Here is a 22,879-nt window from a genome sequence, read left to right on the forward strand (position 1 = left end):
TGCTGGACTCCATGGCTTTGTCAGGTTAAATGCTTGTGCAGCAGAACAGGCTGAATAGGCATGCACAAAGGGACCAGGGATGAGCTGAAGGTTGGCACAGAGGTGGCATCTGACCTCAAGGGCTTTCTAACACCAAACACAGAGCCTTCCCATCAAAGTGACCATCTGTTTGTAAAGCAAAGTAGATATTTCACAGACCAGTGCTCAGGTCTGAACACACAGTAAGCCTTGTATTTGCAAGTTGGTGTGCAGTAAATGCTCATAATAACCTATTTAAACAGTTACTACCTGGCTCATTCATCAAATATTGTTCAATATCTCCACATGCATCAGGGACGTTTTGTCTTTGTCTCCATATATTACTTTAAAGTCAGACGAAGCCACGTCTTTTAATGAAAGGTTGTGTCCACACAGAATACTTCTAGTAAGTCATGTGCAGATCTTTTTATTTGTCAAGATTATGGATGCTTTCTTCCTTTAGCCAAACCGTGGCTAAAATCTTTGACATTTCTTGATGTTGGTTTACTGTTACACAGGGTCTTTTGTACCATTGAAAGAAGGAATAACTGCATTATTTTATTATTATTATTATTATTATACAGGATTTATATAGCGCCAACAGTTTGCTCAGCGCTTTGCAATATAATGGGAGACAATACAGCAACAATACAGTTCAATACAAGAGGTATAGGAGGGCCCTGCTCCTTGGAGCTTACAATCTAGGAGGGAGGGCTAGTGGTACAAAAGGTAGTAACTGTGGGGATGGACTGGTAGGAAGAGTAGAAGATTCCATTATTAGCTGAGGGCAGGATAGGCTTCCCTGAAGAGATAGGTTTTCAGAGATCGCCTAAAAGTGAGCAGAGTAGGTGATAGTCTGATAAATTGGGGTAGAGAATTCCAGAGGATGGGGGAAGCTCTGGAAATGTCCTGGAGACGAGCATGGGAGGAGGAGACAAGGGAGCTAGAGAGCAGGAGGTTGTGGGAGGAGCGGAGAGTACAGTTTGGGTGATATTTGAAGACAAGATTGGTGATGTAATTTGGGGCAGAGTTATAAATGGCTTTATATGTTATTGTTAATGTTTTGAATTGTATCCGTTGGGCAATGGGAAGCCAGTGGAGGGATTGGCAGAGAGGGGTGGCAGATACAGAATGGTTAGTAAGGTGGATGAGTCTGGCAGCAGCATTCATGATAGACTGAAGAGGGGATAGCCTGCGATGAGGTAGGCCAATGAGGAGGGAGTTACAATAGTCAAGGCGAGAGATAACAAGGGAGTGAATAAGTTGCTTAGTGGTTTCCGAGGTTAAGAACGGCCGTATCTTGGAGATGTTGCGAAGGTGAAGTCTGCAAGATTTAGACAGCAATTTGATTTGGGACTGAAAGGACAGATGGGAGTAGGCTCTTCCTTAGGAGCCTACTCACGCCGTCACGTCATGCCGTCAGAGCATCGTGGAGCTCCAGCAGCCATTTCTCTATAGGGATGGTTAGTCCTTTTGCTCAATACAATAATTTTAACTTCCCTGGATGCATCCTATTTTACTGAATCAATAAATTGTTTTCTAATCCTACTACACTATGGGCATTCTTCTGTTTCTGACCCCTTGCAGGGAGTATCATTTCCTTTAGACGCCCAGTACCCTGTGTATCCAGAGAGGGAGCCTCCTGTCTTAGCCTGTGAGAGCTGCACCCATCCATCCCTAAAGGGGAACTCTGGACATCCCTGGAGTATCAGCACTAAAGTTCCTGGACTCTTACCATCCCGAGAGGGAGCCTGTTCCAACTCTTGGCCCAGATGACCACCTATTGACACCAGGATATATTATACAATGCACATTAATAGTATACGTCCGGTGAGTGCGCATTTCTCATATTAACACAAGATACAAGCACCGGTTTGAAGTTGTGGGACTTTTTTTCTCCATTACTATAGTCACTTCTGCGGATATTTGCAGATCTATAATTCATACCAATTTATATCTTTGAAAACATATTAGCTATCTCATATGTGATCATTTGTACCTATTTGGCATAACATTTTATATTCAACCTGCTTCTTATCTTATTGTCCATTTTTTAACATTTATCATTTATTTAGACATTTGAATTACCTTTATTAGCGCTGCACTATTTATTTTTAATTTGAATAAGGATTTCTATTGGTTACCTTGAGTGCACAGCAGCTTACTAGAAATAGCGCCCACTTTTACCTATTTTTACGATTGTAGACTAAGCGTTCTAAGAGTTTAGAGGTAAATGGCAGCAGGGAGATGGGTCTTAAGTTGTTCAGGTTGGTGGGATCCAGGGAGGGCTTTTCAGTATGGGAGTGATGTGTGCATGCTTTAGAGGGGAGGGGAAGGCACCATTAGAGAGGGAGAGATTGAAGATGTGAATGAGGGAGCATAGGATGGAAGAAGAGGGTGATTGCAGTAGTTGTGAGGGGACAGGATCCAGGGGGCAGGTAGTGAGACAGGCTTCTGAGAAAACTTTAGTGACCTCTTCGGTAGTAGCAAGGTCAAAAGAGGAAAGTGTTGAGGGAGGTTTCTACGGATGTCTGTGCAGTGGCGATGCCCCTACGAATTGCATCAATCTTGTTTTTGAAATTATTTGCAATCTCGTGAGCAGTGAGTGAGGTACTGGGTGGAGGTGTAGAAAGTAGAGAGTTAAAAGTAGAGAAGAGATGACGAGGACTGGATGACAAGCTATTGATGAGAGTGACAAAATAGGCTTGTTTAGCAGCATGGAGGGAGGAATTGTGTTTTAAGAAAGGAGATTTATATAAGGTGAATGCTTGGTGAGATTTGGGTTTATGCCACAATCGCTCCAGCGCACGACTATGTCGCTTAAGATTTCTGGTGTCGTCAGTCTGCCACGGTTGTAATGGTTGGGGCCTGATGCTTCGTGTTGTTAGAGGAGCAAGTGAGTCTAATGTGGATGAAAGCGAACTGTTGTAGACAGTAGTGGCCAGGTCAGGGCAGGACAGGGGAGAGATTCTGTCATAGAGTTGGTCAGTTGCAGAGTAGGAAAGGAACAGGGTTCAAGTTGTGAAGGTTTCTACGGGTAATTGTTTGCTGCTTGGAGGGATAGGTGTTTGAAGATGAGGACACTGTGAAGGTGATGAGATTGTGATCAGAGAGAGGAAAGGGGGTGTTTGTGAGGTTGTAGGGAGTGCAAAGATGGGAGAAAACAAGGTGTAATGTATTCCCATCAGAGTGAGTGGAGGACTGTATACATTGTGCTAATGCAAAAGATGAGGTTATGTTGAAGAGTTGGGATGTAGCTGGGTTGTTGACATTAATGGGGATGTTAAAATCTCCAAGAATGATAGTGGGTATTTTAGAGGAGAGAAAGTAGGGTAGCCAGGTGGAGAAATCATCAAGAAAGCGGGACACTGGTCCAGGAGGCCGATAGATCACTGCAATCCTCAGAGAACAATTTTGGGTTGCTCCCAGAAAAATAATAGAGAGGAAATATTTAAATGGGGACACTAGTTCTGGTGACCTGGGGGTCCCAAGGGATTCCCTTTATTTGCTCGCATTTCCTGTTTTGGCTATGGGACATAAAGTGAAGGTAAATTTTCCCAATGGAACACAGATGGCAATAAAAAAAAAATTATAGGGTTATATCCCTCCAAAACCTCCTGTCTGCACAGGAGTTAAGGGCAGATGGATTTTAGGAAGTAAATGCTACATGAATCATCTTCCCTTACTCAAGATGCCCATGGCCAGAAATGCTAGGAGGTGTTTTTCAAAGTGCTTTCTCAGCAAAAAAAAAAAAAGCATGGATGGATGGGTGAGTTTGCGTTAAATATTAAAAAATGATTTAAAGCGTTTTTGGTTTGTGGTGCTCAGATGCAGTGTAGTTCCCCATTAATTGAACAAGCCAAAGTTAGAAGCTGATTGACTACCATGCACAGCTGCACCACTGAGTGCACCACTTTTAGTAAATCTACCCAATTGTGTATGTCTATTGTTGTGACTTAGATGAGGGTCAGATCAAATTTTATGGTGAATAACTGCAGAATAGTTTCTTCCTTTATTTAAAGATCTACTAGACTTCCTCTACTGGATACCCCTATTATCACCACAACAAACAAACAACTGACCCTGTTACAGTCTATTGTCAATTGTTACAGTCTATTGTAGGTATCTTTTTCCCAGTGGATCCTTGTCCTAATCCATTGTCATCATCATTTGTGGCGACAGTGGTCTGGTGGTGGTAGGGATGGTCCTTATTTTTGCACTGACCACCACTCACACAATGATGTGTGACCTCTTTAGCTCAATCCAAAGAACAAAGGTATACCGCTCAGGCAAACAATCCAGATCAATCCACAACAGGTGCAGGCTCTGGCTTGCCACCACACACAATGGCATAGGAAGAAGGGTCAGCCACACACCGGAGGATAGATGAATATAGTGTATATTTATTGATCCATAGGACACACAAAACACCAGGACATGAATACAGGACCTGTTAAAGTGTTTCACACAATATTGTGCTTAATCATAGGGTATGATCCTATGGATCAATAAATATACACTATATTCATCTATCTTCCGGTGTGCGGCTGACCCTTCTTCCTATTGACCTCTTCAGCTCACTAGTAGTCTGTGCCCAAGCCAATGGTGATGATGTACCAACAGGGAGTGTGTCCATGACCGCCTGAGCTTTGGGAAAGTGGGTTAAATGACGCTGGTTCCTTTGGAAAGGACAGTCTGCAGGGGATAGTGCTCAGTTGAAGGTGAGCATTGCAGTGAACGTTTTTTTTCTTAATACTATGGGCCTGTGAATTTATACTATTGATAAAAAGTTGGAGTTTTACTTTAGCTTTGTCCAGTTTGTAAACCAGAGTCACACAGGCTAGTAGTAGTAGTTGTTACTTTATCCCATCTAAGCCCCATCTTGCAAATGTTCAACAAACGTGAATTTTCACATTCATTCTTTCGAAACTATTAAGACATCTGTGTTCTACAGACATACAACAGGTGACCAACAGCGTTTAGCAAATCTTGACACTGCGAAAGTATCTCGCCAAAATGCTTTTCCATTACAAACTATGAATATTGAAAATCAATTGTAGTAGTTTTTTTAGGTAAGTGTAGCAAGTTAGATGCATATGCTATAAAGCGAGATACTGAGAAATGGCTAACTGTGAATAGACCCTTAATTGTTTAAAAATTCTAAGGGCGCTGTGGTCCGGTCACATGATTGCTTCAACAGCTGGCATCAGGGGAATGAAGAGATCGCTGACATAGGCTGCAGTGCCTGGGCGATGGCATCACCAATAGGCTTACTATGGGGCATCCATTGCCACGGTCCTTCCTCTCCCTTGAAGCCGCCACTGGTAACCGATCATGTGACCGGACTAGAGCGCCCTTAGATTACGTAAAAAGTTATTCCACCTTAATGCAGAAAATGCGTTAAGGTAAAAAAAACTTTTTGCCTTTAGAACCACTTTCAAGTTGAACCTTAAACTTAATAATAGGTAAATAAAAATAGAATAAACATTTATCCAAGCTTGGTGAAAAATACTTTTATTCAAACTGGAATGTCGTAAATGTAACAGTGGTTGGAATCCAAATTATTGTGCACAAGGATTAGGGCTTTAAACAATATACATAATCTCAATAAAAAAAAAGTTTCAATAAATAGCTAAACATAATTCACATTTTCTGCATTTGAGTTTGGGCTTTAATAAAGGCTTTTTTTAAGGTAAATGTCTTTAGCAAATGCAGTACCCGCAAAGATGTTTAAGGCTAATGGATTGAAGAAATTTAGCTGTGCGTGGGATAGATGATGTTTTAAAATGAGCAAGCTTCAGATACCAGTGGATGTTTTACATATGTTTTATAAAAAGGTCATTGGCCTTCATTTTAAGCTCTCATAATATATATATATATATGTAGATAAGTTCATTTTGGTCCTAGGTGGAAGCCTACCACTCCTCTGGCAGTTTGTAGCTTGGCGGGGAATGTCTGTCTGTGACAGGTTCACAAGCCTGTGTGCCCCTTGCATACAGCCCCAAACAAAACCCTTTTGATCCCTAGGGAGATTATAGGACTATCTATTATCCCTTCCAAAGCCACAGGCTGCGAATCTTCCCTGTGTCAGCACCACTGGGTCAGCTTAATTACATTAGGTTCCTCACTGCATCCTGCCCCCCCCCCCCCCCCCAACCCACCCCCCGGTCCTGAGTTGTGGTACTAGTTTTGTTGATTTATAGAACATTTATAAAATGAGTTTGTAGCTTTAGAAGAATCCAGCATATGGATAACACATTTGAAATGTACATAGTGCCCATGAAACAGTAGAAATTCAAAGTACATAGATTGTGGTGCTGACATTTTACACTTTGAAAACTTCAGACAAGTTCGGTATATGCCAGTGATTTACCTAACCCTTTCAAAACTTAAAACATTAGGAGATGTTCAAAATATCATTGCCTTTACATAGTGAACACTGGCCATAAATGTCTCTCTTCAGTGGGTTGCAGATATTTGTTGCGGGTCAAAAGAAGTCCTATTATTAAACAGCCAGATACACTTACCTCATTCTTAATTTTAGTACAGACTCAGTTCCCCACTTTAGAACACACATGCCTACCCACCTAGGACCTTATGATCCAGCTCACTGGCTGTGAAAATATCTGGAGGTAAAGAGCAAGGTACAAACCAATGTTTGCTTATTAGAAATCCACAAAGTCCTACAGCCTGGAAAATTCCTCATTTTCTACGAGCGACATCCTCCATGCTGACTCTGCCCCACACTCCCACTACAAAGGTTTCAATTTCACACTCGTTTTCGCCGCGGGCAATGCGGAAATATCCTCTCTCTCCCCAGTCTTTGCCCCATGAATTGGCAGCCAGCTACAGTAAGGAGAAGATGAGAACAAATCAGAAACACACACTTCATATGATTAGCATAGTAATATGCTGTAGGTTGTAATTATCACACAACCACTAAGGTACATATGCATTAGTGGGAAAGAAAAAAAAAGCTGAAAGTGACTCAAGTTCCCGAATACCAAAAATTGGTTATGTTTTTAATGTGAATTATGGCAGCTAAATATAATGTCAAAGTATAATTCCAGTTTTTACAATCTATATAAACAAGTAACTGTAAAAATTAAGAATTATAATTTGATTGTTTATACAGCTGGGAAATCCAAATGAAAAACATCAAGATCTTTTTTTTCTATTTAATATTTTAGTGGTACTCAACATATAGCTTAGTAGGTATAATCATTATTTTTGCCACAAATTATTTTGTAAAATATTTCCATTTAAAGAAAACAGTCACTTCCCAGTATGGCGGTTACCATTACTAACCTCTCCTTCTAAAAAATAAAATGTTATTTTCTTGACTGTCATGTTGATATATCAGTGTAGATGTCACACCACTTCCTCAAACTCAATCATTCTAAAACTGAGATCATAATATTTCTTCCTGCCCGTGCCCCCTCCCCTGACTTCTCCATCAAGATCAATAATAAAACTATCAGTTTCTCCCCTCATACCATGGTGCTAGGTGTAATCCTGGACCCTGTAGCAAGAACAACACTGTCTTTCCCCTCCATGTCCAAGCAGCACCTCACTTACTTGAATGTAAGTCCTCATGTACACTGGATATTTTTACAGCGGCTGTTTTTGGCTTTTGATGTTTTTTTCTACAGCCAGCAAACTCTCCTGCATGTTATCCTATGTGTCCATGCACACATAGACTGTAATCAGTGTTTTTTGGCAGGGGCATTTACTGGCTGGAAAAAAACCCCAGAACTAGTGGGTTTCTAGAAGAGTTTTTTAGCTGTAAAAACGTTCTAATGCGACAAAACGCAGTAAATCACGGCAAACTGGTGTTTTCAGACTTCTTTTGAGCAAAACAAAATGTGGGGAGTAAAAAAACCCACAAACGTGAAAAAACACAGCTACACACTAATGCACAACGCTGAAATACTCACGTTTTTAATGTGACTTTACACAGTTAACATTACCAGCATTATTAAAACGCCTAGTGTGCATGGAGCCTATGTGTGGATATTTGTTTTTCTAATAAATGATACATTGTTTTTATTAATTCCTGCACTTTGGCTACCTTGTTGTCTTCTACATGTTACCGAGGATCCTTCCCAGATCTGATGTGCCTAGCTGCAAAATATTTTTGAGCCTTCAATCCATCCAACTCCTCATCTCTCCATCCCTGATCTTCAACCTGCACTGATTGTCAACAAGGCTGCTGACCATTTAAATCCACCATTCTGAGCCAAGAGTTAACCATACAACTAGCTCTGGAGCCACACCATCAGGAATAAGTACTTTTCACATTCGTGAGATTTTTCTGCATTCACTATCATTGCTTTATGGCAACTCGTGACTCCAACTGAGAGCAATCCAATCACTGTCCACATTTTGTAGACTTCACCTCTGTAACATCTCCAGAATACACCACTTTTTAACCATTGAAACCACTAAGTTACTCATTCACTCCCTTGTTATATCTCTCCTTGACTATTGTAACTCCCTCCTCATAGGCCTACCTCTAGGCAGGCTATCTCTTCTTCAGTCTCTCATTAATGCTGCTGCCAGACTCATCAACCTTACGAACTGCGAGAAGTGTCCGCTACCCTTCTCAGCCAATCCCTCTACTGGCTTCCGATAGCCCAAAAAATAGAATTCAGAATATTAGCAACCACATACAAAGCCATTCACAGCTCTCCCCCAAGCTACATCACCAATGTTGTCTCCAATATTACCCAAACCGTCCTCTCCGCTCCTCCCTAGACCTCCTGCTCTTTAGCTCCCTTGTCTCCTCCTTCCATGCTCATCTTCAGGACTTCTCCAGAACCTCTCCCATCCTCTGGAACTCCCTACCCCAATCTGTCCAGCTATCTCTTACTACTCCATACACTTTTTGGCGATCCCTAAAAACTCATCTTTTCAGGGAGGCCTATCCTGTCTTCAGCTAGCAAGTAAATCTTTTATTTTTCCCATCAGTTCATCCCCTACCGGTATTTTTTTTTTTGTTCCAGTAGCCCCTCCCTATTAGACTGTAAGCTCCCAGGAACAGGGCCCTCCTAACCCTCTTGTACTGAATTGCATTGTTGCTGTATTGTTTCCCTTTATATTGTAAAGAGCTGAGCAAACTGTAGTCACTTTATATCCCGTATAATAATAATTAAAATAATAATAATACTGTCGATACTTTCTTAGTAACTGAGCTGGGACATGTATGCAGATTAGGAGCTTTGACTTCAATGTGGTCTTCCTGATCTGCATTCCTGTTCTGGAAATGTTCATACCCAAGACATCCAGGCAACTAGCATTTTTTTTTCAGAAGGGGGTCAATAGCATCTGAGTCACTGATCTGAAACAAGCATGCAGGTATGGAAAACCAGGGTAAATAAGAACTCCTCACCTGCAGAATTGCTCTGGATCTATGTGTTAAGGGTCAGCATGACAGACAAGCAGCTATGATTTTTAAAGTGAGGCATCAGCAATGGCAGCCTACACATTTCACTGAGAAAAGGATTCCTTAATATGTATAAAACTGTAGCACAAATATTTATTATACCATGCCTAAACATTATGTCTTTCCTGAACATAGGGAAATTAAATAAAGTTATCATTACCCAATATTTTTGAAACTGTCCGTTGGGTGCCAACTCTTCTCCCCACCTGGTATAAGAAAAAAAAAAAGACAAAAGTTAATACTAAAGAATAAATATTCCAAGCAATATACTTTTTATTATTATTATTATTATTATTATAATACAGGATTTATATAGCGCCAACAGTTTGCTCAGCACTTTACAATATAATCAGCACTTTACAATATAGATTTTTACTGCATATTTTGCAGAATTATACTGTAGCTTTGAGTAGTAATGAATAATTTATACAAAGCTCATTTATCACTAACTTCACTCCTTTTTCTTGGTTCTCCTTTAAAGCTGAACTGGCAGATATAAAATACATATATTTATGCATCTCTGTATTTATTAAAATGTCATCAAACTTATTTTTAACGCAAGTTTTGTAAGTACTTAAGTTTGACTTGGTATTGCCTTTTGCAATCCACTGTACAGAAGAGGGGAAAAGGGAGCACAGGGAGTCAATCAGCTGAGTTGCTGTGCTCATGTGCTAACAAGGGGCATGCTGATAGCAGGAGAGAGCACAGTGACAGATGAACAACTCATCTGTCTGCTGCTTCTTCTTTCACTGCCCAGTCACAGGTTGGGGGAAGAACATAGCTCGGAAATGTTCTTCAACTGCAGCAGTAAAAAACAGGGTTGTCTTGTGTAAATCTCAGGGATGGAAGTATAGAAATACAAACCCTTTAGCAGGTAAAAGAGCAAATCTGCCCAAACTTCTTGTACTGATGCATTGTTTATATGTATTTTTTTTATAACTATGTATGTATATATAGTAAGTATGAGGGTAGGTGTAATGTGCACCTACTTGTGGCCTGTTCTAACCATAAATGAGTTGTATATGAGCAAGAGTACCCACCTGGTGAAACACCCCTTCTTTATGGAGGTCTCTATTTTCACTAAAAAGATTTAGAAAATTCTGTCTGATAGCAGACTGAATATTTGATGGTTATGGTTAACCACTTCCAGTCCAGACACTTTTACTCCCTTCCTGCCCAGGCCAATTTTCAGCTCTCAGCGCTATCACACTTTGAATGACAATTGCGCGGTCATGCAAGACTGTACCCATATGAATTTTTTAACGTTTTTTTGAGACAGATAAAGCTTTATTTTGGTGGTATTTATTCACTGCTGGGATTTTTATTTTTTTTGGTATATAAATGAAAAAGTCCAAAAATTTTGAAAAAAAGTGTTTTTCTTATAAAATTTTGCAAATAAATAATCTTTCTTCATAAATCTTGGCTAAAATGTATTCAGTTATCTTTTTAGTAAAAAAAAAAAAAAAACCCAAATTAGTTTATAACCAAAAATTATCATTTAAAATGTTTTTTTAATTTATATTATTATTATTTTTTTTTTACATACTGTCACTCTAGCAGTACAGTGTCACCACTACTTGTGGGGGGTGATGAAGATTTTTTTTTTTTTTTACACTGATTGCTTTTACACCCATAAAGGCTTTAAAGCAATCCCTCTCTCTGGCTGCATTCTTGCAGCCATTGAGAAATACTGTGTGAGCTGTGATTGGTCACAGATTGTCAAATGGTACAAGGCTGTTGTGAATGGCCTTGTACCATGTGGCCTCTGTGATCAGTCACAGATTTCACACATAGTAAGCAGGGGTGGACTGACCATTTGGAAACTCTGGCACTGCCCGAGGGCCCAGGGTCAGTAGGGGGCACCATGAGATGCCCCTGGTACCTTTTTCATAGGCTTTTTTTGAGTTTGGGCAAGGACACGGGCCCCATGATCCCCTATTGCCCGGGGACCCCATGAGTTGTCAGTCCACCCCTGGTAGTAAGCAATGATATCAGAATTGACATCTTGCTTACTACTCTGCATGTGATCACTGATTGGCCAATCAATGATCACATGATCGGGACCTCTCACAGAGGTCCCGTACGACGATCGGTGTTCCACTGTGTCCAGAGGACACAGCGGGCACTGGATCGCGGTGCTGCATGCTCCCAGGGAGCGCGCACAAGCAGGGAGCGGGGAGGCTGTTTATAAACGGCCACCCGCCCTTGCACTGCCACCGGCCGGCCGTTTATAAACAACGGTTGGACGGGAGGTGGTTAATTATAAATGTAGCACAGTGGCTAAATGGTTAGCCCTTCCACCTGGCAGTACTAGGGTCATTGGTTTGAATCCCAACTTTGCATGTTCTCCCTGTGCCTACATGGGCTTCCTCCGGGTACTCCGGTTTCCTCTTACACGCTAATGTGGCCTCTGTGATCAGTCACAGATTTCACACATAGTAAGCAGGGGCGGACTGACCATTTGGAAACTCTGCCACTGCCCGAGGGCCCGGGGTCAGTAGGGGGCCCCATGAGATGCCCCTGGTACCTTTTTCATAGGCTTTTTTTGAGTTTGGGCAAGGACACAGGGGCCCCATGATCCCCTATTGCCTGGGAACCCCATGAGTTGTCAGTCCACCCCTGGTAGTAAGCAATGATGTCAGAATTGACATCTTGCTTACTACTCTGCATGTGATAACTGATTGGCCAATCAGTGATCACATGATCGGGACCTTGCACAGAGGTCCCGTACGACGATCGGTGTTCCACTGTGTCCGGAGGACACAGCGGGCACTGGATCGCGGTGCTGCATGCTCCCAGGGAGCGCGCACAAGCAGGGAGTGGGGAGGCTGTTTATAAACGGCCACCCGCCCTTGCACTGCTACTGTCCAGCAGTTTATAAACAACGGTTGGACGGGAGGTGGTTAATTATAAATGTAGCACAGTGGCTAAATGGTTAGCCCTTCCACCTGGCAGTACTAGAGTCGTTGGTTTGAATCCCAACTATGGCACCACCTGCCTGGAGTTTGCATGTTCTCCCTGTGCCTGCATGGGTTTCCTCCGGGTACTCCGGTTTCCTCTTACATGCCAAAGACATGCTGGTAGGTTAACTGGATCCTGTCTCAATTGGCCCTAGTATGTGTATGTATGAATGTCAGTTAGGGATCTTAGATTGTACACCCCTTGAGGGTTAGGGACTGATGTGAATGTACAATATATATGTAAAGTGCTACGTAAATTGACGGCGCTACATAAGTACCTGTAATAAATAAATTAAAATAATATGTCCCTCTGTATGCAGATACTTGGACAGTACCATGCCTGGGTACTGTGTTACTATAGGGACAGACACAGCTTGAGGTCAGACCAATATCTGGGACAGAGGTAACATTAGAGAACATTCCTAAGCAATCAGCAAGTGTGGAATTTGCTGAGACTCATGATAGAAAAGAGCAAGATCTTTTTACACAATGTATAGTAATCTAGCTCCTGTACCTTCCTTATTAACTCTTTTAGTACAATAAAACCATGCATGCTTTTGCAGTTTTCATTTTACCTTGTTTATTGCATGCATTGTCACATTCCTGATATTATTCTGTATTTCTATACCTGTTCTATTTCAGTGCCTACTATTCCCAGCCAGACATCACTCCCTTGACATTAGCTTGGCCCAACATAGAAAGGGCAGTACAGGATGTTATATAGTCTCCTTGGGGTAGACATAATGTTCAGTTCAAGGCTCCGCATGTCCTTTTGGCCCCCGTGAGATTACTCTGATGCTTCCTGCCTCTCCCTTCCGCAGATTTCAGGGACAGTAACATTATGCTTGTATCCTTCTATGAACTTTTCTTGCCTATTATAGTAATAAATGTCACTTCATGTTAAGTGACAAGATTGGGACCTATTTGTGTATGTGCATGCATCTGGCAAAGAAGTGGACAACTAATGAGCACAATTTTTTTTTTTAGTAAAAACTAATAAGAAAATCAGCAAAGGAAGATATTTATATTTGTGTGTTGGAAGCTTGGAGGTTTCTGCCAGTTGTGTATATTTATTCCACAATGCATGTTTTTTTTCCTGACGTGCATTTTATATATAGCGCATAAATGAATAAATAAATAAATAAAATAAAATTTTATGTTAGGTTTATTTTAACCATTTGTGGACCTTGGGCCTGCTACACATGCCCACAATAGCTTCACCAAAGTACACAGGGTGTATGTAATAAACTCTGTCCTTCTGCCCTGCTGCCACTAACCCACGTGTATTTGGAGACAGTTCCTAGCTCTCAAAATGTTAGTTGGGAATTGCTGTGTAAATACAGCAGTCATAGAAGCTGCTGGAGTCAAAAAAATGGATGTCTGACACAGTGTTTATAAATGCTGTTTACTAAGATAGAGGGATACAAAGTAACATTGTTATTTTTACATTTACTATATTTCATTTACCTGAAGATCAAATGGTCAAGCTTTGATCTGCATATAATGTTAGTTAAAGCAATCTGACAAATACAATGAAAATGTGAACCAATACCGTACACCTTCCCCTTTTCCACTGTACTTAAATCCAGTAATGGGGCAGCACAATGGTAAATGGTTAGCACTTCTGCCTGGCAGTACTAGGGTTGTTGGTTTGAATCCCAACCACAGCACCACCTGCCTGGAGTTTGCATGTTCTCCCTGTGCCTGTGTGGGTTTACTCCGGGTACTCCGGTTTCCTCCCACAATCCTAAGACATGCTTGAAGGTTAATTGGTTCCTGTCTAAATTGGCCCTAGTGTGCGTATGTATGAATGTAAGTTAGGGACCTTAGATTGTACGCCCCTTGAGGGTTAAGGACTGGTATAAATGTACAATATATATGTAAAGCACTGCGCAAATTGACGGCACTATAAAAGTACCTGAAATAAATAAAAAAAAAATAATGCTGAGCTGTCAATGTCCACGCAGTAGGACACACGTAGGACATCCAACATTAGTGGTGATTTATTCTTCCAAACCATATACACCTATGCACACTGTTACTGACTAGTATTCCAGGATTTCTCTTGTACATCAGTTTCTCTCCCTCACTCAGCTAATGTGACCCCAGTGCTGACAAACAAGGGAAAACAAGGATGCTGTACAGGCGCCTGATGCCCTACTGAGAAAGCCTGTTGATTGGGTGTAACGTGTATAGGGGTGGAGTGGGGTCAGTTGGCAGCCATCTTGATGTTGGCAATGGAAGTGGTGAGACAAAGAGCTACCTGTTTTTGATATGCCCTGTACATTGTACTGTGTGTACAGTGACTTGTTTTTGTCATTTTAAATATTGAATAAATATTTTTACTGTATGGAGAGCACTATCAGTCCCTATTCTTCTTTCATGAATGAAATAAGGCTCCTTATGTGAATAGAGGATCCATGGAACAGTGGGAGCCATCTGTGGTGGAGTGAATATGGAGCCATCTTGTTTGCAGCCCATGAAAGGGGTACAAGTGCATGTGACCTTTGACTAGCCATCAGGGTCTAGTCTGGAGGTAAGCATATATTGTTCATGGGAGGTGTAGACATGAGTAGCGCTGGTGATCAGTTATAGAAGATATTGGTGCATGGAGACATTGGGATACGTGGATAATTTAGAGGAAGATCTTACTACTATGGACTTTATGTTTAGGACTTTATTATCATTTTATAGTGAAGGTTTGTGGGTTGCACGGCATCTTTTGCTGCATTATTTACTGAGGGGTGGAGTGAAACCACTTTATGGTGCACACAGCAACCTTATGTTTAACTATTGATTCAAATGCAATCTTATATTTATATGTTTGATGATTTTTGGTGGTGTAAGCGGTAATCACGTAGTGGCTGCGCTGAAAGATAATTAGGTTTGGTTTAACCACTTTAAAGTGCCATTTAATTGTTTATAGAGAACAAACACCTTGATCTAACAATATTGAGGGGTCCCCAGTATGACTCGTTTTAAGCAGCAAGTGCTTGAAAAAAGGAAATTAATTTAATCAGAAAAGTTACTAACATTGTCAGAATCATCAATGTTTAACATACATTTGTTGAAACTCATTTGGCCTTACAAAAAATCAAATACAAGAGCTCAGAATCCTTCACACTGGTACACTGAAAATTCGTCCAGGTTACCTTATTTCTGTGGAAACTCACACGTTATTATAGCATCAGTAGCATACACAATACAGTTAATAAAGAGTATTTTACCATACATATGTATGTTTATGACAGTATGCTAATAACCACTTATTTATTTCCATATGTAATAAACATCCAGCATTAGCCAGTCTAATCCCTTACTCACCCAGTGATCTTTACAGAATGCGTCCCATGACTACGGTACAGCTCTGGTTCTCCTGCCATTACAGGTGTGTGTCTATAGATTCCACTTTTGTACACAAAGAAATCTTCATGCACCTCCATTATGGCTATAAAGGAGAACATTTGGAACATTAATTTTACTGACAGTGCAGATGATGAGAGAATAAGAGGCACTGCTGTCTACCTGTGTGCATAACATGGCTTGGTTAATTTTATCTACAGAGACTTGCATGTTTGTACATGTATATTGCAACAGTGCAAATTTACTATGGAGGAGCTGAGCAAGAAGAAAGGACTGAAAACCTAGAGTCAAATAATAGGTGAGAGAATGTTAATATGTTCAATGCTCTGCTGGTTAATTTAGTAGCGCAGTTCATCTGTACTACTTACCTTGTACTGGACCATTCTCATATATTTCTTTCATTATTTCTTTCTCCTGCAGGCAAAATAATGTACCTTATAAAATGGACATCAGTGGGGCAAAAGTCATCATTTATGGAAAACAAACAGATTCTTTATAGTTTGCTTCCTCTCATCCACCACACCTTCCTAATGACCCCCAAATAAGATGGCTCCCCAATAGCCAGTTGCAAGGTCAAAGGCTTGTGTGACTATTTTCAAAAGTACATGGACTTAAAACACCACTGCTTTATGAAACAACTATCATAAAATATCCCTTTATTTAGTTAAATCTGTCATGATAGAAATAAAAAGGCTCTTCTGAGTCACTCCCCTGAGACACATATGCAGATATTTCTTATCTGCATACTTATTCTAGGTTAGTGACTCAAGTTATTGAAGCAAGGGGCGCAGCCTAATAAACAAATATATAACATTCTCAGGAGGTCAGATATGGTGCCTTCATGTTTTTCTGTTGGTAGGTTTTCCTCATTTACTATAATATATAATAATTCAATATCAGCTTTTTAAACTACTTAGTCTGTATTTTTTCCTGATTTTGGAAGTACAGTAATATAGTATTTCCTTTACCTCTCATTTTCACTTGGGCTGGCTGCTTTTGAAAATGTATCCCCAAAATAATTTTACCCAAATATCTGCTCACATCCTTAGATAGCCACTGCTCCCTAGAGTGGCTATTGTATGGTTTATTTTGCAAAGTTACATTTCAGTTTTTAGTCTGTAAATATGCATGTTCCATGTTTAATCTCTATGGAAGTAGAGCATCATTGCAGCAGCCACCGCTACTACAGTAATCCTCACTGTTTTCCAGATCTCGTGCCAAGCCGCTGCATAGCAGCCACAGGGGGTCGCCCGCTCGGCATGGACGCCATTCAGAGACCGCCTTCTTCTTTTCTCAGTAAATATAAGATGTTCTCTGATTGGACTAGGTGGATATTGCAACATCACTGCCCCACCTCTCCACCTCGTCCAAACAAAGAATGCCTTGTATTTATTAAGAAAATGCAAAGAGTTCTCTCAATGGTGCCCATGCCGAAAGAAGGAGCCCCTGTGGTAACTATGCAGAGCAGTCATTCGGCAAGGGACCCAAATACAGTGGGGATCACTGTAGTATCGGCAGCTACTCACAGGGATAGGCAATCAATGGGATATGCTTGAACTAATTTAACTATGCAAGAAAAGTTATACCTGGAATTCAGCTTTAAGGGTTTTGATTCTTCCATAAGTTCCTTTTAACCCATTATTGTATACAACAAACATTTTAATCAATATTTCTGGAAACTAAAAAGAATGCTGAAACTTGTTTGTATGTAGATATTTTCCTTTGTCACTTTGTAAAAAATGTTTTGTTGGATCTGGTACTATGATGCTTCTAGAAACTGAGCAGTTATGCAGAAAGACTTACATTGGATGCCAGGCGGTAGGCGGGTGTAGACTGGTAGATCTCATTTGATGATGCATATGGGTTTGGGCAGTGAGCAGTGGCCTGTCTCTTCCCTCTTCCCATTGAGCGGCTGTGCATCATACATGATGCGGGTTGTCCATTTGTATTTTGACCAGCAAATGGGTAGCAATCCTCTGTTACAACCCTGAAGAATGAGAAATACCATTTATTTAAAAAAAGCAGATAGAATACTCAAAAGACATGTAAAATGTTAATGAGAATAGGATCACATAATACAGGAAGTGTGGCTCAAAGAGTAAATATTATTTAGCATATTATTTTTATTATTATACAGGATTTATATAGCGCCAACAGTTTGCTCAGCGCTTTACAATATAACGGGAAACAATACAGGAACAATACAGTTCAATACAAGAGGGTTTGGAGGGCCCTGCTCCTTGGAGCTTACAATCTAAGAGGTATGGGAAAGACCAGGATATACTAGGCTGCTGGTGCTCGCCAGTTCACCAAAAGGTAGCATGGCACTAGTATTAGATTAAAAGGCGTAAAAAATTTACATCTGTACAGATGCCACAGTGGTAAAAGCCAAGTGAATGCAAAGAATGGTATGTAACATATTTTGACAAGAGCCAAAATTATAAATATAACAATGAATTGCCCATTAAAAGCTAAAATAGCAAAACCAGCTTTTCCCATTCAATCCAGAGAGCTCCCCTGCAGTACTTTGGCTCAAAATGTTCTCAGTCAAATGGCCAGCATCATTCAACATATTGAATGTGACTGGACAGTAAAAGTAAAAGCAGCACAGTACTGAGCTCATCTCTCTGTCACTCCACTTTCTCTTCCTATTCGCATGCTTCTTGTCAGCACATGAACAGCACATTTGGATCCTTGTACTGCTTCTTCCTCTTACACTCCAGCCCTGCTGTACAGAGACTGCAAGATGCTGAAATCAGGTCAAATTCAGGTACTTACACAGCTTGTATTAAAAAAGTATATTTAATAATGTTTTAAAAGTTTTAAAGCTGCAGTAAATGTGTCTTTTTAATCTGCTTACTTTACAGCTCTATCTACTTTTGAAACTAATTTTATCTAGATACAGTTATTACAGCTAGAACCATATATAAAAAGTTTATAAAATCAAATTTTCACTTTTCAAAACTAAATAATTGGGCTTATTATGTCTCATTTAGAACAAACCTTGAAAGAAAATGATAAAAACAAATGCAAATCACATACCCTCTTCTTCTGAGATACCACCATGCTCCATCCACACGGCCCCCTCTGCATCCATGCTGGTTTTTGGTGTCACAGGAAATGAGATTTTGAGGGGACAGAGCAGGAGTCATGTGCCCCATCGACTGAATGGAAAGTCTATCGGAGGCAACAGCTGATGAAAGAAAGACATGACCGCAATGAGCTCTTAATAGCTTTCTATACCAAACGACTTTGAAAATGCCACTTATTATTGTATTATTGATAGTAAAACTTGTGATCAAGATACACAATACCAAAAGCATGTACAGTACAGTATTTTCTTGGAATATCCTTGTAATTTAATCGATATGCTTGTACTAACTCAAGATTGCCTGAAGATGTCACAATTTCCCTTCCTCCTTTTACTCTTAAGAACTACATAGTTAATATTTAGCATAGAACTATAGGAAATGCTAAACTATGAAAGTCAAGTGTGTGCAACATTTGATCTAATTTTACACAAAATGTTTGCAACATTTGCATAGACTGTGCATTTTTGTATAAGATTTCTTGTTGAGTAGAGCAGGCATAGAAATCTTCTCTACTGTAAATCAAGGCAACATAATTAAATAAATACTCTGCTAAGCACTAATTGTATCTAAACTTGCTGTATAACATGTCAGTACAATTTATGAAAAAAAAAAAGCTTTCTTTGAAAACTGTATAAATGCTTATGCCTGCATTGTGCTTGCTACTGCATTAAAGGAACTACAGCCTATAATAATCAGGCACATGAGCAGGAGGTTCAAAAATCACGGCTGCCTAAGCTCCTTCTCCTCGGCATATCCTTGCCAACTAGGCTTAAATAAGAAAAAATAAGTCAGCATCTATCATAAAATAAAATCTTTTTTTTTCCCTTATTGTTAAGGTAAATTGTGCTGACAGTGAGCGAAACGCTATGAATAGAAGTTGCGGTGATAAAAATGATCAGGTCACCTAATTCGTAGCTTGTATACGTTAGCTTGCTTCACATTAGTATGTGTATGTATGAATGTGAGTTAGGGACTTTAGATTGTACGCCACTTGAGGGTTAGGGACTGATATGAATGTAATATATATATATTTAACCACTAAACAGCTCATCCACTCCCTCATCATATCACGACTTGACTACTGCAACTCCCTCCTCACTGGCCTGCCTCGCCGCTGGCTATCCCCACTTCAGTCGATCCTGAATATGGCTGCTTGACTCATTCACCTTTCCAACCACTCCGTTTCCGCCACCCCCCTCTGCCAATCCCTCCACTGGCTTCCGATTTCGCAACGGATCAAATTCAAAATCCTAACACTGACGTACAAAGCTGTCCACCATACTGCCCCGAACTACATCACCGACCTAATATCCAAGTACCGCCCAGCACGCACACTCCGCTCCTCACAAGACCTCCTTCTCTCTAGTTCCCTGGTCTCCTCCTCCCATGCCCGCCTCCAGGACTTCTCCAGGGTGTCACCCATCCTCTGGAACTCCCTGCCCCAACCCATCAGATTATCACCTACTCTCCTCTCCTTTAGGCGCACCCTGAAAACCCACCTCTTCAGGGAAGCCTACACCACCCCCTGCTAACTTGCCGACCTCCTCCACTCTTCCCACCACTCCATCCCCCACAGCTATCTCCTCCTGTACCACCATCCCCTCCCTCCTAGATTGTAAGCTCGAAAGAGCAGGGCCCTCAATCCCCTCATGTTTTGCATTGCATTGGTATTGTTCTGTCACATGTTCTGTCCCCCTTTGTAATGTACAGCGCTGAGTGAACTATTGGCGCTTTATAAATACTGTATAATAATTATATATATATATATATATATATATATATATATATATAAAGCACTGCTTAAATTGACAGTGCTATATAAGTACCTGAAATAAAAAAATTAAAAATAAATTGCAAAAAAAAAGAAATTTACGTCATAACTGGCTACAGTGAGTGAATTCAATGGCTGACTTTTTAAAAAAATAGTCTGCTCTCCCTTATACAGTAGTTGTAAAACAATGACAGGTCTAATCTTCAAATTTATTAGCAATGTGTGGTCATGGTATTGGTAGACAGGCTGCTACAAGGGTTAAAGTATAACTGAAGGTAACATTTTTTTTTGTGTTTTAAGTCTGGTTCACAGCAAAAATCGCACAGGAATGCACTTTCGTTCCTGTGTGATTCCTGTGTTATTTAAATGTACTGTGTTTTCAGCCCACTCATCTGAATGGGATAAAATTGCACTGCTTCACACAAAAAGTAGTGCATGCAATATTTTTAAAATATTGTGTTTGTGGTGTCGCCCTTTGCACAGACACAGTACGTTTTGAACATGGTGCAGGAATCATGCACAACATGCGGGTTTCCTGCACTGCTTTTCAGTATGAACTGGCACTTAGATAGAATAGGACACCTGCCTATGTCCCACCTTGTGTCCCTCTATATACTGTATGTCCTGTGTCCATTACCACTGAAAGTGAAAGACAATCCCAAATTTTGAGTGGTCACTACCAGGGAGTCCCCCCCCCCCTTTAGAGGGACTTTCTCTTACTTCCTGTTATTAGGACAGGAAGTGAAGGGAAATCTCCCCAATGGGATACAAATAGCAAAATAAAACCTGACAGGGGTTATAAGCCTTCCTTACACTTTCCAAATTGGTTAAAAAAAAAAAGTTTGTTTTCTGTTCTACTTTAAGAAATGTGACTCAAATGTTCATTTCCTTCTGATTTACCTCTATTATGGGTATACCATTTTCTCTGTGCATCAAAAACTGTACACGAAGCATAATAAGTTATTAAATTGATATTAAAGGCTTAAAAGAAAAAACTTACCTGCTCTGTGCAGTGGTTGTGCACAGAGCAGCCCTAATCCTCATTTTCTCAGATGCCCCACTAGAGCGCCTGGCTCCTCCCCCTTTGAGTACCTCCCCTAGCAACCTGCCTACTAGCAGGGGTACTCGTGTGGGCTTGCTCACAAGCACCGCTGGCTACGTCCATAGACACAGACAGAGGGGCTTTACCCTGCCCCCTACTCCCTCCTCACTGGCTGTGATTGACAACAGCACGAGACAATGGCCAGTGAGGAGTCAGAGAGCTGGGGCAACAGATGCTCTCGTGCACAGTACTGGATCGGGATTGGGCTCAGGTAAGTAGGGGGCTGGGAGGAGATGCTGCATAGTGAAGGTTTTTTACCTTCATGCATAGAATGCATGAAAGTAAAAAACCTTCAGCCTTTACAACCACTTTAAATTACTACAGTTCACATTTTCAATACTTTTTCAGTTTAATGTGTAAAGTATACTAAAGGAATCTAATTTCAGTATAATAATATGCTTTGTGGTCTGTTTATCAATTTTCACCCAAAATTCACCTACTTTTTACAATGACTCCTACGCCCCTTCCACATGGGACAGACTCCATTCCGATCAGTAGGGATCTGTCTGCTGATAACAGCAGGGTGGGCAGATGACCATGACCATGCCAGTTTCTGCAAAGCTGACACAGACAGAGGTCGCTCTGCTGTATAGGAGGCTAGATGTAAACAGACTCCTCTGTCCAATTATACCTGACTGCCCTCCGATTCGATCCGCCTACACAGAGGGAGATGGATTCCCTTCCATTTGCTTTTAGCAGATCAGATTGGATCGGAGGTAGGAGGGTATAAACAGACACAAGTCCATTTATACTTGGCGGTCCATAGGGTTGAATGGACTGTCTGATCAGGTCCGCCAAAAAAACAGACAGATGGACCTGATCAGAACGGTGGTGTGAAAGGAATCTTAATTGAAAACTGCGTGAATCTTCAAAAAAAATGGGTGTGTAATCTTGACTGAAAACATTGATAAATAGTCACCGCTCTTTACAGAGAAAAAGGTTCAGAAAAATGAATACCTGCAGTGGAGAAAGCCCAGGAACCAGCACAGTTGCCTTGATCGAGTGGCTCATGGATCATCCCTGGCCACTTATCTGCAGCATTAAAGTAGGATGGAAGAACATCGTTGTCCATATTTACCTACACAATGGAGAATTTAAGAGTCAGCACTGCAAGACAGAGTATGAAGA

General features: G+C 40.7%; 1 protein-coding gene and 1 long non-coding RNA gene across 2 annotated transcripts in view; one reads left to right on the forward strand and one right to left on the reverse strand.

The window, feature by feature from the left end:
- The first annotated feature begins 1,608 nt into the window (after window positions 1-1,608).
- LOC149464904 (uncharacterized) lies at window positions 1,609-19,434 on the forward strand. Its single transcript, XR_016312264.1, has 2 exons — window positions 1,609-1,848; window positions 18,783-19,434. It is a non-coding gene; the product is annotated as an uncharacterized LOC149464904 (long non-coding RNA).
- TINAGL1 (tubulointerstitial nephritis antigen like 1) overlaps window positions 5,517-22,879 on the reverse strand; it is a 92,381-nt gene continuing 75,018 nt past the window's right edge. Inside the window, exons 6-12 of the mRNA XM_089673870.1 lie at window positions 22,709-22,829; window positions 18,829-18,979; window positions 17,590-17,773; window positions 16,155-16,200; window positions 15,748-15,871; window positions 9,624-9,669; window positions 5,517-6,864 (exon numbers count right to left, since the gene is read on the reverse strand). Coding sequence (XP_089529996.1) covers window positions 6,721-6,864; window positions 9,624-9,669; window positions 15,748-15,871; window positions 16,155-16,200; window positions 17,590-17,773; window positions 18,829-18,979; window positions 22,709-22,829 — 816 coding nt within the window. The 3' untranslated portion in view covers window positions 5,517-6,720. The remainder of the gene's footprint in view (window positions 6,865-9,623; window positions 9,670-15,747; window positions 15,872-16,154; window positions 16,201-17,589; window positions 17,774-18,828; window positions 18,980-22,708; window positions 22,830-22,879) is intronic.

Source organism: Staurois parvus, unplaced genomic scaffold (genome assembly GCF_062004578.1).
Source record: "Staurois parvus isolate SC_StPar_1 unplaced genomic scaffold, SC_StPar_1.0 ptg000145l, whole genome shotgun sequence".
Taxonomy (NCBI): domain Eukaryota; kingdom Metazoa; phylum Chordata; class Amphibia; order Anura; family Ranidae; genus Staurois; species Staurois parvus.